General features: G+C 38.2%; 2 protein-coding genes and 1 long non-coding RNA gene across 5 annotated transcripts in view; 1 reads left to right on the top strand and 2 right to left on the bottom strand.

The window, feature by feature from the left end:
- mpripb (myosin phosphatase Rho interacting protein b) overlaps positions 1-5323 on the bottom strand; it is a 54543-nt gene extending 49220 nt beyond the window's left edge. Inside the window, exons 1-2 of one of the 3 annotated variants that reach the window (XM_088439493.1) lie at positions 4360-5323; positions 2023-2100 (exon numbers count right to left, since the gene is read on the bottom strand). In XM_088439493.1, coding sequence (XP_088295619.1) covers positions 2023-2100; positions 4360-4482 — 201 coding nt within the window. In that variant the 5' untranslated portion in view covers positions 4483-5323. The remainder of the gene's footprint in view (positions 1-2022; positions 2101-4359) is intronic. The other 2 variants (XM_088439494.1, XM_088439495.1) reach the window with 2 other exon arrangements.
- A 541-nt stretch (positions 5324-5864) lies between these two features.
- dhrs7cb (dehydrogenase/reductase (SDR family) member 7Cb) lies at positions 5865-15913 on the top strand. The gene is made up of 7 exons (XM_088438155.1): positions 5865-5963; positions 9468-9624; positions 10274-10386; positions 12744-12954; positions 13063-13155; positions 14096-14257; positions 15534-15913. The coding sequence occupies exons 1-7, from the start codon at positions 5943-5945 to the stop codon at positions 15740-15742; spliced, it is 966 nt and encodes a 321-aa protein (XP_088294281.1). The 5' UTR covers positions 5865-5942; the 3' UTR covers positions 15743-15913.
- On the bottom strand, positions 12263-16674 carry LOC148409258 (uncharacterized). Its single transcript, XR_015868290.1, has 4 exons — positions 16621-16674; positions 13928-13989; positions 13783-13834; positions 12263-13153 (listed from the first exon to the last, which is right to left on the bottom strand). It is a non-coding gene; the product is annotated as an uncharacterized LOC148409258 (long non-coding RNA).
- Between the last annotated feature and the right edge of the window lie 2548 nt (positions 16675-19222).

Raw genomic sequence — 19222 nt, 5'->3', positions numbered from 1 at the left:
TAATTCAAAGATGAAAGGGTTAAGATAACCCTTATCAGGGAATATTGGGATAACAAGCGGCACTCAAAGGTAAATTAATCCTTTCTATATTTTTTATTTATGATGTTTTCACATTGTATACATGTATATTATAAATACGTGGCAAGTACTATACTATTATGGTACCAATTTCGGTATGTATGCACGATTTTGATGTTTTTGCCTGGAGTTCTAAATGCATTAGCTATTTAACATAGGTTTGGATTGCCCGTCATACGGCGAATTCGACTTAGGACCCCAACCGCGGAACAGATTAATATCGTAACACGGGTGCCCACTGTACAGTGGACCCCCGTGTAACAGCATCCTTAGCTGGGGCCCACTGTACAGTGGACCCCCGTGTTACAGCATTCTTGGCTTACGTTTTCTTCATGTTGCGATGTGGAATACTGAGTTATTTTCGTACCCTCTTTACGCTATTTTCCTGGCTTTGGGACAAAAAAAACTTATGACCCTAGGGGCTTGGCTGTATTTGTGTTGCTTTGTCTCCATCTGCAGGTGTTTTTAGGTAAATGCACTTATTTTCAGTTGCTGTCAATGCCTCCATGCAACGCATCACTACAGTGCAGGTCTGCTATTGGCTGGCCTCACTCGTTTCAAAATGGAGGAACGGTAAAGCTTTTTTCTATTATGAGTGGTTACAAAACCGTATTTATAGTGCATTTTGCTGCTTAATTCAAACTTGAATGGTTAGCCATGGGTCCCAAAATTGCTAGTGATGTTAAAGAGAGAAGTAAGAAGATGATTTATATGGAAATGATGCTGGAGATAATCAAGAAATACAAAGCTAGCCTAGCCTAGGCTACCCTTACCAGGGAATATGGGCATAACAAGTGCTACTCAAAGGTAAATAAATCCTTTCTATACTTTTGATTTATGATGTTTTCTGATGGTATTCATGTATATTATATATACATAGCACTTACTATACTATTTTGGTCCCAATTTTTACTATGTATGTACAATTTTGATGTTTTTCCCAGGGGTTCTAAATGCATTAGCTATTTAACATAGGTGTGGATTGCCCTATGGTGAATTCGCCTTACAAGGCCAACCGCGGAACAGATTAATCTCATAACACGGGGGCCCACTGTATTTTGGTTCATGTTTAACTACAGTAGTCTGAGAGTTCAGCTGCATCATTTGTTATTGCAGCAGCATATGGAAAAACTTTGGAGAGTTTATTGCAGCCTGCTCAATAAAAATATCTAATTTTGAAATTGGAAAGTTTATATTAGGAATCATTTTCTTATTTTGAAAATTTTGCAAAAATCGCATCATATTTTCTTCTCGTGGACTCCGTCTTGTGAGATACCTCATCTCGTGGGATTTGTATCTCGTGCCATGCCTAACAATCACACATTTATACGATCGTATGTACTGTCCACAAATTTACACAAACTTTATTACAAGATCGTATTCTATTTATCCATTTTTTAAAATATTTTAATACTATATTTTTAAAATTCTTTTCGAGCAAAGCAATTGATTTACACTGTGACAGATTCACGCTAACTTAAATAAATAAATAAATAAATACAAAATCTGCAATAAGTCACACTGAGCTTGGGTCTGAAAAATACAGTATTTATATGATTTCATCAATGCAACAAAACAATACATTAATATTGTAATGGAAGTCAAATGTTAAAGCACCATCGTATAGCAGTTATGTGGTGTGTCATTCTCTCAAATGCACTTCAAAGAAAATAATCGATTATTCATGAAGGCTTTTTATTGTAGCTGACTTTAGTAATTTTGATAGTAGGATAATATAGCTAATATAGGCACTTTTCTTCGCAGTTCCGCACAGATTTTTTGGTTCAATAAGTCTCTTTCGACATTTTGGATTGCCAACACCTGGCACACACACACACACACACATACATATATACATATATATATATATATATATATATATATATATATATATATATATATATATATATATTAGTATCTGATACAGTCAGTGCATGCCCTTACCCGTGATCGCTGCATAGGATTGTCAAAATCAGTTCCCTCAGGAGCCAAGCACAACCATCCACCATAAATCGGTTTAGCCTGTACATAAAGAAAGCAGAGGGAAAAAAAAAGAAGACAAAATCAGGGAATAATTCAAAATTGGTAAGCATGTGCAAGCTAAGGGAAATGGGAGAACGAGAGGCAATGTTAATATGAGAGAAAACTTTTGGACTCCAGATGTTGCATGTGCTCAGGCATTACATTTTGAAGCCACACAAACCAGCAGTACCTTTCGTGTAATCAACTCTGATAAAACTTTTAGGAGCCTTTATCTTCCAGTTTCTCAAACTCATCTGATCACAAATTTACTTCATTTTACAGTATGATAGTTCAAAATAAATATTAATTGCTGCAATCTTAGCTCAAAAAGCCGTTAGTGCAAGACCACTTGATTACTGTCATGCACTTTATTTTGGTAGCAGACAGTCCTGAGTCAAGCATCCCCAGTTGGTCCAAAAAATTGTTGCATAAGAGGGACCACAAAAAAGTAACTCCAATTCATGCCACACAATTAGGTAATGGCATTGCATCAGAACAGACCTACATTTACATCCTACATGAAATGTATTTCCAACAGTCTTTCATCTGCATTTCTCTCATGCCTTAACAATGAATGTTACAATATGCAAAAAAAAATCTTACTTTTGTAAGCAATGCAAAGGTCAACACTAACTTACATAATAGATAAAAACGGTTAACAAGCGTGTCATCGCAAGATGCTGTCAGCTGCTACTCATGTTAGTACTTGATAACGGCTCAGTCGTCCTTCCGCGGGCTTCCTTGTGTAGCAACGAACGCAACAATATGCAAAAATTCATATTTTTACAAGGATTGTGAAGACAAGCACTGCAATTTATAAGCTGAAGTGGCCAGTTGACATGCTTCACTGACAAAGTGGAGCACTTGAATTAGCATTTAGCTTTGTCGCGCTACTGCTCAGCGCAGGTAAAAATCATCCTGAAGAGATTCCCAAGGATTATAATACCCTGTTTTATTATAAACAATCAGTCTTATATTTCGTTTAAAATGTACTTTTGCAGCTCAGCAGTTAGAAAATAGCGCCAATGTGTTTGACGTGATGTCATGACTTCATGTTTTTGTTTCATGTATATGATTACGAGTCATTAATTAATTTTTGACATCTATAATCACCAATAGCAAGGAATGAGTGGGTATGCTCAATTCCTACTCCAGGAATGCAATATGGGTTTGAATATGATATTAACCTATAGGCCAGTGAGTCACATTTTTTGCAATATATTATTGCAAAAAAAAATAATAACAAAATAATAATATGCTTTGCCTCAAGTACACCTTTACAGGAACCATATTCTTTCATAACAAAGACAAAATTTGCAAACCATCATCTCTTCCAATCAGTTTATAAGTCTAAAAATGGACCAAAAGCATTAGCGATGAGAGTACGCCCCGCCCATGACAAAACAGACTCATTTAAGGCGTTCTCAGAATGAGATAACGTTTTGAAATGCACTTCAAAGAATCCTAATGAAAATAACCCACCTCTTTCTAACAAGTATTTAGCACATGGCATGTAAAAATGCTAAACAGCAATAAACTGTGTTTGCTCCTGTACGTAGAACAAGCTTTACATTTGGACATAAAAGAGGGTGCTAACATTACTTTTTAGCTCTTAAAGCTTCTTCAAGAGCTCATCCTGTATGGCTTCATCATCTGGGATCAATTACAAGACACATCCAAAGACTAAACTAATGACCAGAGAGTAAAAGACCAGCTCAAATCACGCCCCAATCACTCACAGTACTAATCCAACTACAATCTTTATCATCCATGAATCAAATTTAACTTTGGCAGTTGATCATGTGCAGTGACGGTGATAAATACTGCAAGCCCTGGGAACAACAACGCTGACAACACAAATTACAATATAATATAAGCCAGTTAAAACCTTGATGAGTCAAATGGAAAAGAAATAGAAACAGAGATCGACAGAGAATTAGAGATATACTGCTGATTGTGCAACTCATCCATCCTTAGTTAATTTGGCAACATTGGTCCATAGATCCAGGTAGCAGTTCAAAAATAAGGACTTCGCTACATGCCTTTCTATTATAAACACCATTAAAAATGGACTCATTGTTAATAAAATGTGGTGTGGAAATAGTCTGAAGGATAAACGATACATTTAAGTTATTCAATTATGGTTTACGTAACTGATAATTTTCCAATGTTGATCAGAGAAGCGACAAATATATTTTAATTGAAAGAAAAAGTCATTCACACAATAATAGTTGGTGCGAAAAGTTAAAAAATTCTTACCTGTGTTAAATCCTGATCCGTCAACAGATGCAACTCTCGAGGTTTGAAGCAATTTTGACATTTGCTTTTGTTGAAAAAGTTCGCTTGGAATTTCCGACAGGAATTTTCTTTAGCGGTAGACATCGTCTTTCACCTTGTTCAAGACGTCCAGTCCGATGTTGTCTTGGGTGACTTAAATCAGCAGTGGAATTGTAATCCTGCTGTTTACTTGTCTCTCCTACTCCAACTTTAGAAACGACGCGGCGCTCCAATGCATTTTCCAAAAACAATTACCAAAACCGGGTTCCACTTGAACTATGAGTTGTTCTCACACAATTCTCTATCTGGTTGCTTTTATCCAATTCGTTCCCCCAAGAAATAATTAGCTTCCATCAAGTCACCACCCTGCTCATCGCTCAATGAGTGATGAATGCTTCTCAGTCAATGGTTCACAAAGCGAGCAAGAGGCTAATATCCTGTTAGCTCGCCAGTGGGTCTCTCCAAAAATCAATACCGTGATGGCGTAAGCCACAAAAACAAACTTAGAACCAACCTTATGACCATCAAACTTCGACGTGATAATTTCTCACAAGCGACAACTAACTCCCACGTAAAGAAGTGAAATAAAAACAATAAAAGGCATTTAGGATGTCAGACAGCAGGACATTATCCCAGTCGCAGGCGTTGGTCCATGCGAAGTTCCACACAGGCTAACTGTTAGCCAGCCTGCTAGCTCGCAGATACGCTAATGCTAAAGAAATTCCGTCCCGTAAGGCGTATTCACTTAGCTTGAAAAAAAAGGGAGGGGGGGGCAAACAACGTACAAAAAATCCCAAAGCCTCCAGTTGCCTTTTTCCGTAAGATAAAAAAAACTTCGGCATGCAAAGAGAGCACCCAAAAAAGAGTCATTGGTCGTAAAATAGGTGTATAAGGTCTGCCTCCATGACTAGCTTGGCTAGCTGCACTTGGTTTATTTTCTTTCCCAAACAGAGAGGAGGGGGTTGACGAGGAGCGACTTGGCTCAAAAGCCTGGAATGCTAGGAAATCTCGCGAGATATGCTCCATGCCGCCATCCAGAGACGCAAGTGTACAGTCTTTTCAGCGTGATCAAGAATGATAGTTTATATTATGCATTATACATAATGTTATAGATCCATTTTCTATAGCCCCTTATCCTCGGCCAGGGTCGCTGGCCTGTCGGTGCCTAGCCCAGCGGGGGACACTCTGAACTGATTGCCAGCAAATAGCAGGGAGCACAGGGACGAACTAATCACACCAAAGAATTATATTATATTATATTATATTATATTATATTATATTATATTATATTATATTATATTATATTATATTATATTATTTTTTAGAGCTCCCTATCCTCACAAGGGACGCAGGCTCGCCGGTGCCTATCCCTTTGGGCAGTAGACGGGGGACACCCTGAACTGGTTGCCAGCCAATTGCAGGGTACACAGAGACGAACAACCATTCACGCACCCAATAACACCTAAGGACATTTTAGTATGTCCTGTACACTTGCCTTGCATGTTTTTGGAGTGTGGGAGAAAGCCTGAGTGCTCGGAAAGAACCCGTGCAGGCTCAGGGAGACCATGCAAAAACCACACAGGAAGGTCAGATGTGAGTTGCATGTCCTTGTGTGGGCTTCACTAACATGCATGGGTATCCATCTTTGCGTGTCCTTCAATTGGCTAGCAAGTAGTCATATTTGTTGCCTGCCCTCCTGCCCAAAGACAACTGCGATAGGCTCCAACGCAGCCACATCTGTTGGTGAGGATAAGCAGTTAAGATAATGGATGAATGGATATATTACATAATATTACAGCAGAGTAAGTATTCATGAATGAATGAATGAACATCTTATCATCCAAATAACATAACTTGATCACTTAAAATCAGCTCCGTTCAATTCACGTTCTCTTTTTAGGGAGGGGAACTAACTGGCAGCAAGGGAACATAGTTTAGATAACTGTGCAACATATGCGAGTATTCATGACTGACAGCAGTAGCTATTATAAGCAACAGGCTCTACTGGACACCAGTGGGTCAGAAAGACAAACGACTCGGATGGATGGTGGACATGGCGAGAGAAGGGCCACTGTTACCTAACTAAAGCTGGACAAAACTGCAGCCAGTCCTACTGAGGGATTAGCTCCTTCCGCTGAGTTGTGACTGTACCGAGAATAACAAGGATTACAGGTGTGTGCGTGTGTGTTGTGTGCATATGTGTTTTCCCCCCCTCTGGGGTGCTTATGAATATATTTGACAAGTTGTCTAACTCATCAGGGATCCAACCATGTGTCAGTCCAACTATGGATGGTCAGAGGTCATCATGAATATTCTATTAATATGTGTAAAAAAAAGAAAAAAAAATCAATGTTTATTAAGTAAATTAAAACAACTGCATTAATCCAGCTTTTAGAAAATTGCTATCCAATGACAGTCCAATGACAGTATTTAGGAGGTGTCACAGGGCAGGGCGTTCTTGGGCACGAGCTTCTCCAGAATATATTTAGATGTTCTTCTTAAACTCACTTTAAATGGTAACAGTACTGGTCTACTGGCATTATTTGAAAATGGCTGACATTAAAAATCTTGGCTGACATGAAAAAATGTAATGTTCGGATATTTGGGGGTTGAACGTCCAAAAGGGCATAACATGAAAAAGACACTGTAATAACTCAAGTGTATCTTAATTTTAAAAATAAGATTTACAGGTCACAAACCTTGAAAGAAAACATTAGATTGATACAATGTTGTTTAACAAATCATATACCATATCACAGACAATTTCTAGTTGTAAACCTATACAGTGACATGAAAAGTTATCTGAACCTTTTGCAATTTCTCACATTTCTGCATAAAGTCACCACTAAATGTGACCTAATCGTTTCTAAAATCACAGATGTAAAAACGGTGTCTGCATTATCTAAAACTACCCAAACATTTAAAGGTTTTCATATTTTTATTGAGAATAACATGCAAACAATGAAAAAAGGGGAGCAATTAAGTAATTGAACCCTCACATTTAATAGCTTACTGTTCCACTATTAGCAGCAATAGATTTAACAAGATGCATGTGTTTTGTGGACGCAGTGAAACGGCTTCTTCATGTCCACAAAACACATGTAGGCTGGTTGGGTGAACTTCTGTGCACCCTCAAATCCTGCTGTGTTTGTCCACTCTTGCACGGACGACACAAAAACCAAACTGCTACTCCTGAATCTGCGATTTGATTTCCTGATGGAACTTCCTCTGCAGTACCCCTGAATAGACCTTACTGAGGAGGCTGAATGTGATCCCTAAATATTTGGAGCACTCCCTCCGTTCCGCCTTCTTAAAAAGGGGACGATGACCCCAGTCGGTCAATCCAGAGGCACTGTCCCCAATGTCCATGCAATGTTGCAAATGAGTATCCTCAAGGACAGCCCCATAACATTCAGAGCCTCTAGGAACTCCGGGTGGATTTAACCCCCCCTCCCAGGGGCCTTTTTGAGGAGGTCTTCAAAGTATTCTGCTCACCAGCTCACAACATCCTTAGTTGAAGTCAGCAGCGCGCAAGCTGCATTCCATTTGCACAGATAGCACCTACTGTCTCTGAAGCCTCACATGCCAAAAAGGCCTAATAGGAGTCCTTCAGCTTGACTAGAGCTACAGAATCCTTTTTCAGGTTAACTAGAGGGATGGATGGATGGATGGATGGATGGATGGATGGATGGATGGATGGATGGACAGACAGATGTGTGTCTTTTGTATATACTGTATATGTTTACACGTATACAGTATATATATTTATATATGTGACACATGTAAAGCCATGTTGTTTAAATTAGTCAGATCACCTTTTTTAATCGCTTGACCTTTATTCATCCATTGTCTCGAGCTGCTTTGCCTCACTAGGGTCGCAAGCTGGCTGGTGCCTATCTTAGCTGTCTATGGGCAGTAGGCAGTGGACACGCTGAACTGGTTGCCAGCTTTTTGTAGGGCACATAGAGACGAACTAACATTCAGGCACCCAATCAAACCTAAGGAAAATTTGAGAAAAATGAAAACAAAATAAAATTATTCAATTTTTCTTCTTGTCTTTATTTATTTATTTATTTATTTATTTATTTATTTATTTATTTATTATTTTTGGTAACGTGTGTGACGTCGTTGAGGGTATGTGTTGCAGCGTAATCATGCCATAAACACTTTCTGCCAACAGATAGCAGCACAGTACTTTGAGACAAGCTCGGGGTGGAACACCCACGGGCTCACGATATCCTTGATTTTAACATCGTATTAAACAGTGTTTATTAGATTCCTGCTGATAAAATTATGTTGAAAATGATTGTATTATATTGTTAATATAGGCAACAGAGTTTCACATTTTAATTGTTTTTTGTCACGTTCTGTCTGGGTTCTTCGGGTTTTTGGATTTAGTTTAAGTAGTTTTTGGTTATTTCGTTTGACTCATTCGTGTTGGTTTCCCTGCGTCTGCCTTTTTCTCAGTCTTGTTAGTTTTATCTCGTCCACCTGTTGTCCGTGTGCCCCCCGCTCCTCACGTGTTAGCCAATCCGGTTCCCTTGCCTCTTGTCCCCGTCCAGCTGTAGTGTGTTTTCTGTAATTAGTTTTCATGTATTTAAACCACCGTCCCTCTGTTGCCTTCGTCGGATTAATGTACTTCTCGCCCCATTGGTCTCGTCAATTCGTGTCCCCTGTGTTTTTTCCCTTCTACTCGCTCTCCATTCTTCCCCGTCATCCAAATTAAGTCTCGTGAGTTATATTCCGTTCCTCATTTATTCTGCTACTTTGTCATGTTTTTGTCTACTGCTTTTCCTGCCTTGTTTTATTATTAAGAGCATTTTTGTTTGAGCTCAGCCTCTCCGTCCTCCTGCGTTTTTGAGTCCCCATTCCCTCTGCGTCCTCACGCCGCCATGCCACGACGTGACATTTTTGTCTGGTGGTGTGTCTTGAGATTAGGGTTAAGGTATGAGAAAAAAATGTGCCTTGGCTCAAAAAAGGTTTAAAAACACAGGTAGTGGGATCTCATTCAGAAACCTACACGGCATTAGGAGTGCTCTCAAGTTGCTAATGTTTTGTTCTCACAGTGGTGCCTTTCCTCTTTTCTACAGAATATGGTCCTCCCTTCAGTGATGGTCTTGCCCTTGCTGATCGTCATGGCAGCAGGGGTCTACTACATCTACAATGAGGTCATGCAATACATGGCCAAGTCTTTAGTGCGAAACAAAGTGGTGGTGATCACTGACGCGGTGTCTGGTGTGGGAAATGGTAAATTAGCTGCTTTTAGACTGACATTTTCAAGGTTTACTTTAAAGTTTATTCATGTTTAAGGCTTATGGAATAACACTTTCAGACAAATGCACAGTTTGGAATTGTATTTTAGTGCATATTTTCCCTATGTTCTATTTACAATACACTGTGTATTTTACACAGAAAATAAAGTGTCTTTTGCGCCATCTTAAAGTTAATGCTTCAAATAGTCTCATACTGTATGTACATAGAAATCTCACACTAAGAGCAATAAATCCTGTGAGTGCCTTTTTGCTTCGGCTGCTTGACTGTTACCATCATTAACCACTGACTATAAAATGGATACACGTTTCTTCTTTTGCCTCTTTCAGTAGTAAAACATTCTTCCTTTTGTCTGTATTCAGTGTGATATCTAATATTTTTCATGAAGAAATAATACCTTAAAAAACACAATTTGCAACTTGTCTATTGAGTGCCACAAAGTGTGCTCAGGGCTCAAGTAATGACCATAACTCACCTGTTTGCTTTGACTGATCATGTGACATTTAGATTAACTACTAATTAATTACTAACCCTAACTAAATGTTAACTTAACTTAACTGATGGAAATAGCTAAACCAATCTCTTCAAATAACCTCCTTAAAAACTACTACCTGTTTTTTTTCAGAATGTGCTCATCTGTTCCATAAGGGTGGAGCGAGGCTCATCCTGTGTGGCGCTAACTGGGATAAACTAGAGTCTCTCTATGACTCTTTGACAAATGACGCTGACCCCAGTGAGGTGAGTTGTTGACCAACCTCTGAACTGATCCAATGAATGGCATCTATTGTTGAACGTTTGGGAAATACAATGACTTTCAGCTGTAAGGATATCAAATCAAGGCTTTAGACAGAGGTAAAATTAGCACAATATTAACATGAGCTTATGTCCTTGTTTTCATCATTATCTTCTCGGCTGTCCCCATTTCCCCAATCACTACTTCCTACTCTGAATAACACAATGGCAGGACATCCCGTGTGATAGCAAGTTGTCCTCTATATACAGTACAGTGCTTTCTTTTTATATGGGATTACACAGGCCACAATAGATATTATTGACAAAGACTTTTCACAGTGGTGACAAAATGCTGAAATACAAAATAGCACAAGAAATAAAACAAATTGAGTGTGCCAGAAAAGAAAATATTAGAATAGCAAGACATAAGGTCCAAAAGACTGAGGTAGAAGTCCACATAACAGGTGATTGAAATGTATCTCCATATTTTAAAATATCTATAATTAATTCATCTACTGTAGTTTTTTGTCAATCTTTTTGTATGTTCCATGTTTTATGACAAGTAAATCAATGTTCTCGTTTTCTTTTCTGATCAATTAAAAATCTCTGCATTTGACCCTGGAGGAATACGCCCAGTTTCTTAGAGTAACAGCCACATATCCTGCAGTGATAGGTTTAACGTGACAACTTTTGATTGAGTGACATAAGCATGTCTTCCTTTAATGGTTCTTCACCATCTTTGCACTTAAACAAAGGATTTCCAAACTTCGTAATGCGCCGCTAGCTGGGCATGGCCTGTTGGGTCAGATATCCAGCCACTTTGTAGTCTTTCAAATCTCAAAACTAGAGCTCCAAGCAGCTATAAAGGGCCCTCACAGCCCCAGGCACATTGGGTTACTACAATGTTCGGATAACTGTACATTAGAACTATATGTTTTTGAAAATGAAAAAGTTCAGGGTTTTTTTTTTTTTTGGGGGGGGGGGTATTGTACTAGATATTTTTACCACAGCAGTGGCGTTTTATGAAAAAACGCGACTTCTTGTTTTGAAATCATTATCGTCCTACTATCCTTCTGAACAATATGCTAGATCTAGTGAGCCCAATGTGAGAAAACAAATGTTGGCTCAACACAGGATTTAAAAGGCTTAGCACAGTACATAAAATTGTTAAAAAGACATTTTTGTCTAACAGTATGTGATGCTATAAGTAATGCGGAAAATGATTGTATCTGTCATATATTTTTTTGAAGCATTTGAAGCTTTTATTAGGCATTTTGTTACTCGTTGCGAAGCAACTCATAATACAATGCTCCGCCCCCGTCATATTTATTTTTTTGGATCATCAAGATTTTTGCCCCAAGCCCTAAAACCAAATTTGAAGTGGATTGGAATAACCGTCTAGGACAAGGAGGCAAAAGCACAAGCCTTGCAAATATCCAAAAATGGGCCAAAATTGTACATTAAAATTTTATAATTACCGGTACTTGTTCTGTACATCTTAGTACATGGCTGCAATAGACTTTTTTTGGATGTCTTAAGCTGTATATGCCTAAAAATCTTCGTAGTTCTCGGTCATATGTACCGAGATGGTTTTAGTTTTTACTCTAGGTAGGTGGGGTTGCAGAGTCACCTTTTTTTTTTTTCTTTTTTTTTTGTGGCAACTCTTGACATATCACTTTTTGCCAGGCCCAACAAGTGTACAACATTTTGGCCTGCGTGTTGATGCACAAAACATATGATCCTCTACAGAAAAAAAAATGTAATTGATTGATGTCTTGATCTTGAAAAGCATTATAGAAATCCACCGGTTCCATGCCCAGATTTTAAGATTATACACAACCAGTTGAACAAACCTTAATTGAACACATTTACTCCCCTCAAATGTACAAAGACATACACAAACACATGAAAGACTTTAATAGTGTACAAATTCAGCTTTTATGTGTGAATCAAAACCAAATGTTTTTCAAAGGAAATTGTGGCTCCTCGTTGCTCCTCGTCACAAGGAAAATATTGAGACAGACTTTTGACTTGTAGTCACAAGGAACATTTTTTACCCACAAGATTTAGAGTTGTACCCACAAGAAAAAAATATACCACACATTTTAGACTTGTACTCACAAGCTTTAACTATTAAGGATACGAATGGTTAAACATGTATGTCTTTTTGACAGCGATCATACAGAAAAGCTTAAAGTCCACCAGGCAAAATAAAATTAAGAAAAAAACAATACAGGGAAAAAACAGTACACCAAGATAAAAACAGACAATATTCAATGGACAAATGAAAACAAATAGGTGAGTAGATCATCATTTTTTCTTGGATACAGTATATCAAGTAACCAAATTGTGTTTCTTCACAGACCTTTACCCCTAAACTTGTAATTCTGGACTTTAGTGATATGGAGAGCATGGAAGACGTGATTGCTGAAGTGGTGGACTGTTACGGATGTGTGGACGTGTTGATTTGTAACAGCAGCATTAAGCTCAAGGCTCCAGTGCAGAGCATCTCCCCTGAACTTGACAGAAACATCATGGAGGTCAACTACTTTGGCCCAACAACCTTGGCCAAAGGTGGGGTACATGTTCCTCAAGAATTTTAATACCAAATCGTCAACTCATTATCACTACAGAGGCTGTTCTCAATTGGCTCTCTCAATTCATTGTAATTAATTGTTACAGGAATTCTTCCCACGATGATTCCAAGAAGATCAGGACAAATTATTTTGGTCAATAGCATCCAAGGCAGACTTGCTGTCCCATTCAGGAGTTCCTGTGAGTTAGAAATGATATGAGATGCCTGTTGGATGTATCACAATCTTACTAATTCTACATCATTAAATAGTAATACACATCTTGAAGCAGTTAATCAGGCATCTTGCAGAGAGGCTAAAAAAAAGGAAGGCAACACATCACGCATGTATTAATTATGCGATGAACGTAGCACCAGTCAAATGTTTGGAATAATCTCACATTACTGAGAAAATACCAAGCTGTACAAAGCAGTTATCGAGACAAAAGAAGAATGTTCAGAACGTATTCTGTTTTGATAAACATTTTTACTACCAAATAATTCAATTAATCTGTCTTCATAATGTAGATGACTCAAGTATCAATCACATCTATGACATCCAACATCTCTTCTTGCATTGCTTCAACCAAACCTGGCTAGGAGATGCAAATATCCAATACAAAACTAATGCTTTAAATGCCATTGATGCGCAAATCAAATCATTTCACATAATTTGTATGGCAGTGGATTTGGGGTACACAATGGCAGATGCCACATACTGTATATCATCTTGTGCAGTCAGAATTAACATAATTATCTATTTAATCTAAGGGATTGATTCACCTTACTCAAAGCTATGAATATTATTAGCTGTTAGTTTTTTCTCTTACCTAATCAGAAGACAAAAAGAGCCTGATACCATCAAGGGCCAGCGCTCCGTGACTGTAATGAAAACAACGAAATCTGATGAATTCAACAAATTGTCTCATTGCTAATACTGTATATAATACTGTAATTGAAGTGATATTTACCAACCCTAATGATTCTATAAGGGCTTGACAGAGTAGACAGGCATGACCGCACTTTGAGGCTAAAATCTGATTGGACAAATTAAGTTAATGTATACTCAAAGGAACACAACCAAGAAAAATGTTATACTGATTATAATCATCATCATTGTCATTTCTCTTTGCATTAATCAAGATGCCGCCTCTAAGCATGCTGTACAAGCCTTCTTTGACTGCCTCCGGGCTGAGGTGGAGGAGTATGGAATCATCGTGAGCACCATCAGTCACTGTTTCATTGATGACACTGTTTCACCATCTTCCCGGGAGCCTGCCTTGAAACCAAACAGCTTGGCTGCATGTGAGTACCAAACCTGGGTACTGAGTGGCAATAGTCAAGTCGAGCTTCCAAAATGCAGTGGTACCTTTACTTACGAACGAAAAATTCAGTTTTTGAAATGCCTTGGCTGAAAAATTGTCTCTGGTAATGAAAGAAAATTCAAGATACAAAAGGCGACATCGTTGGCATATGAAACTAGATCCCCGTGATGTCTGCTGTATGTGTTAGTTTGTGATTCATTTTTATAATTTATTAATATGCCGGCTTGCCCACAAACAAGACAATATTTTTTTTGTATTGATGTTTACTACGGTCTACCACTTTTAATCTTTACTCATTAAATCCACACTTCCCACCAACACTTTACGCAGTAGAACTAACAGACATAAAATTGACATTAGCTACAACATTGTATATATTCACGTAAAAACACATGTAACATTTCACTTAGGCCTGTTACGTGTGACGTTCACGTTGTTAGCGCTTTAACAATGACATCACAGGAAGCTCTTTGCATGACTCCAAAGTAAACTTAAGTAAATTTACATGCTCAAAATAATCCCCAAAATAAATATTATTGCTCCTGTGGACTTGTAAATGCTTCCTGGATCACTGGAAATGTAAACTTAAAGCGTAAAAATTGAATGTCACTAAAACACCAGCACCATCTCAAGGCAAATAAGTGAACTGCATTCATATCGTCAACTAGTACAATTGTTTAATTTAAATGGTTTAGAAACAATTTTTTAAAATTATTTTTTGTTCTGTACATGATATATTTTGACGATCATGCACTAATGTAATTCCAATATGTATTTGTTACAGTTTTTGATGCATTTTTATAATTTAACAATATTCATTTAAAGGGTTTAGGAACATTTGCGTATTGATTTATTTAAAGCAAAAATTGCTGAAAGCTACAATTGGGGTTATCTGACTTTAGAGGTTCCACTGTAACTCAAAGCAGGACTGACCATCTGTTACAAAGGGCAGAATTTTTTTTTTTTTTTTGGGTGGCTGAGAGTTGCCGTTTATCATTTTCTTTCATTTTACCCAAAGAGACCACCTCATAATTTATATAGAGTAGCCCAATATTACAGTACATCACAACATCAGTGGCAGAGAGATTGGTATTGGACATTCAAGTAGGTCTAAAATCAAAATGCAAAGTGTTTTTTTTTTTTTTTTTCATTTCTACTGTAACAGGAATGATTTCATAGTTGATGGTTGTGCAGCAAATTGTTTTACTTGCATTACTTCCAAATTGAACGTGGATATTAATGTGTTTGCTCCATAGATGTTGCTAGCCAGCTGACCCATGGGGTCCGTCCTGCAGTCCTGGCCAATGAGATTATGCGTACGGTGAACAGGAAGCGAAAGGAGGTTTTGTTGGCACACCCCATTCCCAGGGTGGCACTTTACCTCAGATCTTTCCTACCCTCTTTCCTCTTTGCTGTTCTGAGTGCTGGAGTGAAGGATTCTGTTTTGGCTGAGCAGATGCAGTGATCGAAAAGGCGAAGAAAATGACAGAATGAACATCTGTTAGGATTTTTTTTTTTTCCCCCCTAATGTTCAGTTGATTGTGGGTATAGGAAAGACAGGACACATGGTTTCCATACATACAATTTCCTGTTAATTGGACATTGCAGTACTGTACTACATTTAACACTTAATCGATTCCCCTATAAATAAATACAAATAAATTAAATAAAAGGTGTTGGTCAAATGTTGTGTTTATCAAAACAAATTGAAAGACACATGACATGTTTTGACAAAACCAAGCATATGTCGGACATAATAGTTATTGACAAAATTGCACGTTAAACAAAAATGCCAATTTTTTTTTTTTTTTTTTTTTAAATTTAAATTCACTGAACACTTTCTGGTTAGATTATATATATATATATATATATATATATATATATATATATATATATATATATATTTCACCCAAAAATCCTGAAACTGAATTTACACAGCCCTTAAGGTAAGTTTCAATCAATCAAAAAGACGAAAGTTGACTGTGGGGGCCGACGGTTCAAGGATGAGTGGAAATTGGACTATTTCTTCACTGAAATACGGAACAACTGGGTCTGCTTCATTTGTAAAGACACAGTGGCTGTTTTTAAAGTTTTCAATGTGAAGCGACATTACCAAACAAAACATGCTGACCTATATGACAAGATCACAGGTAATGAACGCAGCGAGGAACAAACATCTTGAAGCTAGTTCAATCTCACAGCAACAATATTTTACAACTTTTACCGACAGATAAGGACAAGTCCGAGAGATTCGAGCATTTGGTAAGAAAATGCTAAGCTTGTTTGTGTCGACGTATTTGTGTGAGAAGACATTCTCGGTTATGAACTTAAAGAGCCACTTACAAGACATCTTGCGCATCCATACTACTGCCACAGAGCCACAGCTGGCCTTTGTCCTGCACTCCAGATCTGTTTCACCCAGCACATTCATGCGGACGACTCATTTTTCATTTGCGATCAGTCTGAAAACTTTTTTTTTTTTAACCTTTCACTCCAGATTAATAACCAACATTTATAGTTACGTCATATTTTAAATGAGCCCTGCACTTGTTGATATGACTATTACTTGTTCGTTTCTTTGTTATTGTATTCACAATTTTTATAAATATTAACCTGCCATGGTGAGATTTTTTGTTTCAAATGTAATTGGCACCCAAGGGTACAATTACTTTTGTTCAATGTTACAAACGAGTTAACCCTAAAATTAACCTACAACCCAAAATCCAACAAACCATGACATAAAGTGTTAAACTGAAGTGAATATTCAATTTCAATATTTAATGTCGATTCAATTTTGACCAAAACACATGCTTAAACACATGCTTAAGATAGCTGAAATTAAAATAAAGCAAATGTGAAACACAGAACGGCTCGCTGAAATGTATTTAAATTAATTGCTGTTATATGTAAAGAACGCCCGCCAAGGTTGGCCCCCCTACATTTTTTAACACACCAAATCTGGCCCCTTTTGCAAAAAGTTTGGACACCTTGCTGTAACCTTTTAAAATGATCGTTGTACTAGACGTGTTTTTTCACCAACCACTTGGTGGCAGCAATGAATTACTCATGATGCGAGATGGCTTTCAGTGCTCTGATTTGCCATTTGTTGACGTAAATTTTTATTACCTTACTGCATGTTATTATAGTGCAGGAATTATGAGATAAAAACGTTATTAAATAAAAATATTTAATGACCTCACATTAGTTTAAATTGTTTGAGTTATGATTTTTCTTGCTCTTGGTGGATTTTAGTTACTGAGTCACTTTGGAATATCCATCCAACCTTAATCCTGTGGTTAACCACTTATCTTCACGAGGGTCATGGGCATAATGGAGCTGATCCCAGTAGTCTTCGGGTAACAGGTGGGTTACATTCTGAGCTGGTTGACAACCAATCGCGGGGTACACAAAGACAAACAACCATTCACAGGTAAGGACAATTTAGAGTGTTTATAAAGTGTTTATAAGAATAAGAAAAAAAATAAATTCGGGAAGAAACCTGAGTACCCCGAGAAAACCCACACGCACAGGGAAAACATGCAAACGCCACACAGGAAGGCAAAAAATAGGATAGAATCCCTGACCTCTACATGTGAAGTAATCCTGGTAACCAGTCTTCCGGCGGACAGGTTTTGCTCTTCTTACAACCCTTATCTCCCTGCTTTTCTGCCCTCTGTCCCATGCTGTCTTTTGTCCAAACTGTCCTAACTGCAGTGTTTTTTGTCTCTTAAATCTAACCAAGGAATTGGTCAGCTGGGCTCTCGACTCATTCGACAACATTTTCTCAACGAGAAGAGAAAGCAGGGGGGAGCCTTCTAGCCCTTCCGTGTCATATGCCGGTGGATAAACAATGGATCTATGGAACAAAAGGGAGATGGTCTGTCTGTTGATATTATCCATAGAGGATGTAGAAGACATCTAAATTATTGGAATTTTGATAACAGGCTTATTGGGCTTGGTGGATATCTGATGTATTGACAAATTGGCCAGATGGGTGCACCGTATTGGAGAGGGGGTTACTAGTCTTCTGGGAAGGCATTGTGCAAGTGATCAACACTCAGATTCATGCTGCAAGGGAGCTGAACTCCAAACTGGATACGGTTCTTGAATCCTTAAGCAAAACAGTTGTCATCATGGAAAAGTTGACATTTAGCATCGAAGAGTTTATTGCTAATTTGGCTAATTCAGAGTCTCATGCTATGGACTCAAGATGAATCATATTGTTGTCGGCCCTCTCCCAAAACAACCATCTAGACTCTTTTCCCCCAGACAAGAAGTTGCCAAGATTCGAAAATCTTTCCTCTCCCTTCCATCAATGAGGTGGCCTTAAGACTGTTGGGTGGCCTGGAGTGGCAGCTCAAGGACATTCAAGGACTGGAACACACACAGATCCACAGTTATTATACATACACAACCCCCTACCTTCATCGTCCCCAGTGTTTTTAGTTTCCACCTACATGATGTGACTGCCGTTGTGGAAGTGCTGGGACCTGGCTGCTGCGTCATGGTCACTCTTCCCCCACCGTTCGTCCCCTAACCCATCTACATGTTGAGATATGTGGTATTGTCTTTTTGTTGTCGCATGTGCGAGGGTTTTTTTTTCCAGGCATGTGCCATGCCTTTATTTGGGGCATGGCCAAAGACAGTTTTCTTTCTCCTCCCTCACCCTCATGCCCCCTTTCCACCTTCTCTTCTAAGCCTTGAAGCGCCCCTGCGTGGTGCACCCTCATGGTATTGTATGTTTCGTAAACGATTTGAGCTTAAGTCAACATTTTGTTGCCTTGTACTTGTGCAGGTGTAATGACAATAAAGGCTATCTATCTATCTATACAACTTGTGTGTTTGCTTTTGTGTGTTGTAATTGTTTGTGTGTTTTCCTGTGTGTGTACGGACATCAGGTCCAGCTGGTAAGCGGGAAGCTGTCCTCTAGGTCACCATCCTCTAG

The sequence above is a fragment of the Hippichthys cyanospilos genome, chromosome 17, assembly GCF_059441005.1.
Source record: "Hippichthys cyanospilos isolate Australia breed blue-spotted pipefish chromosome 17, RoL_Hcya_1.0, whole genome shotgun sequence".
Classification (NCBI taxonomy): domain Eukaryota; kingdom Metazoa; phylum Chordata; class Actinopteri; order Syngnathiformes; family Syngnathidae; genus Hippichthys; species Hippichthys cyanospilos.
This window is presented reverse-complemented; position numbering and strand designations above follow the sequence as displayed.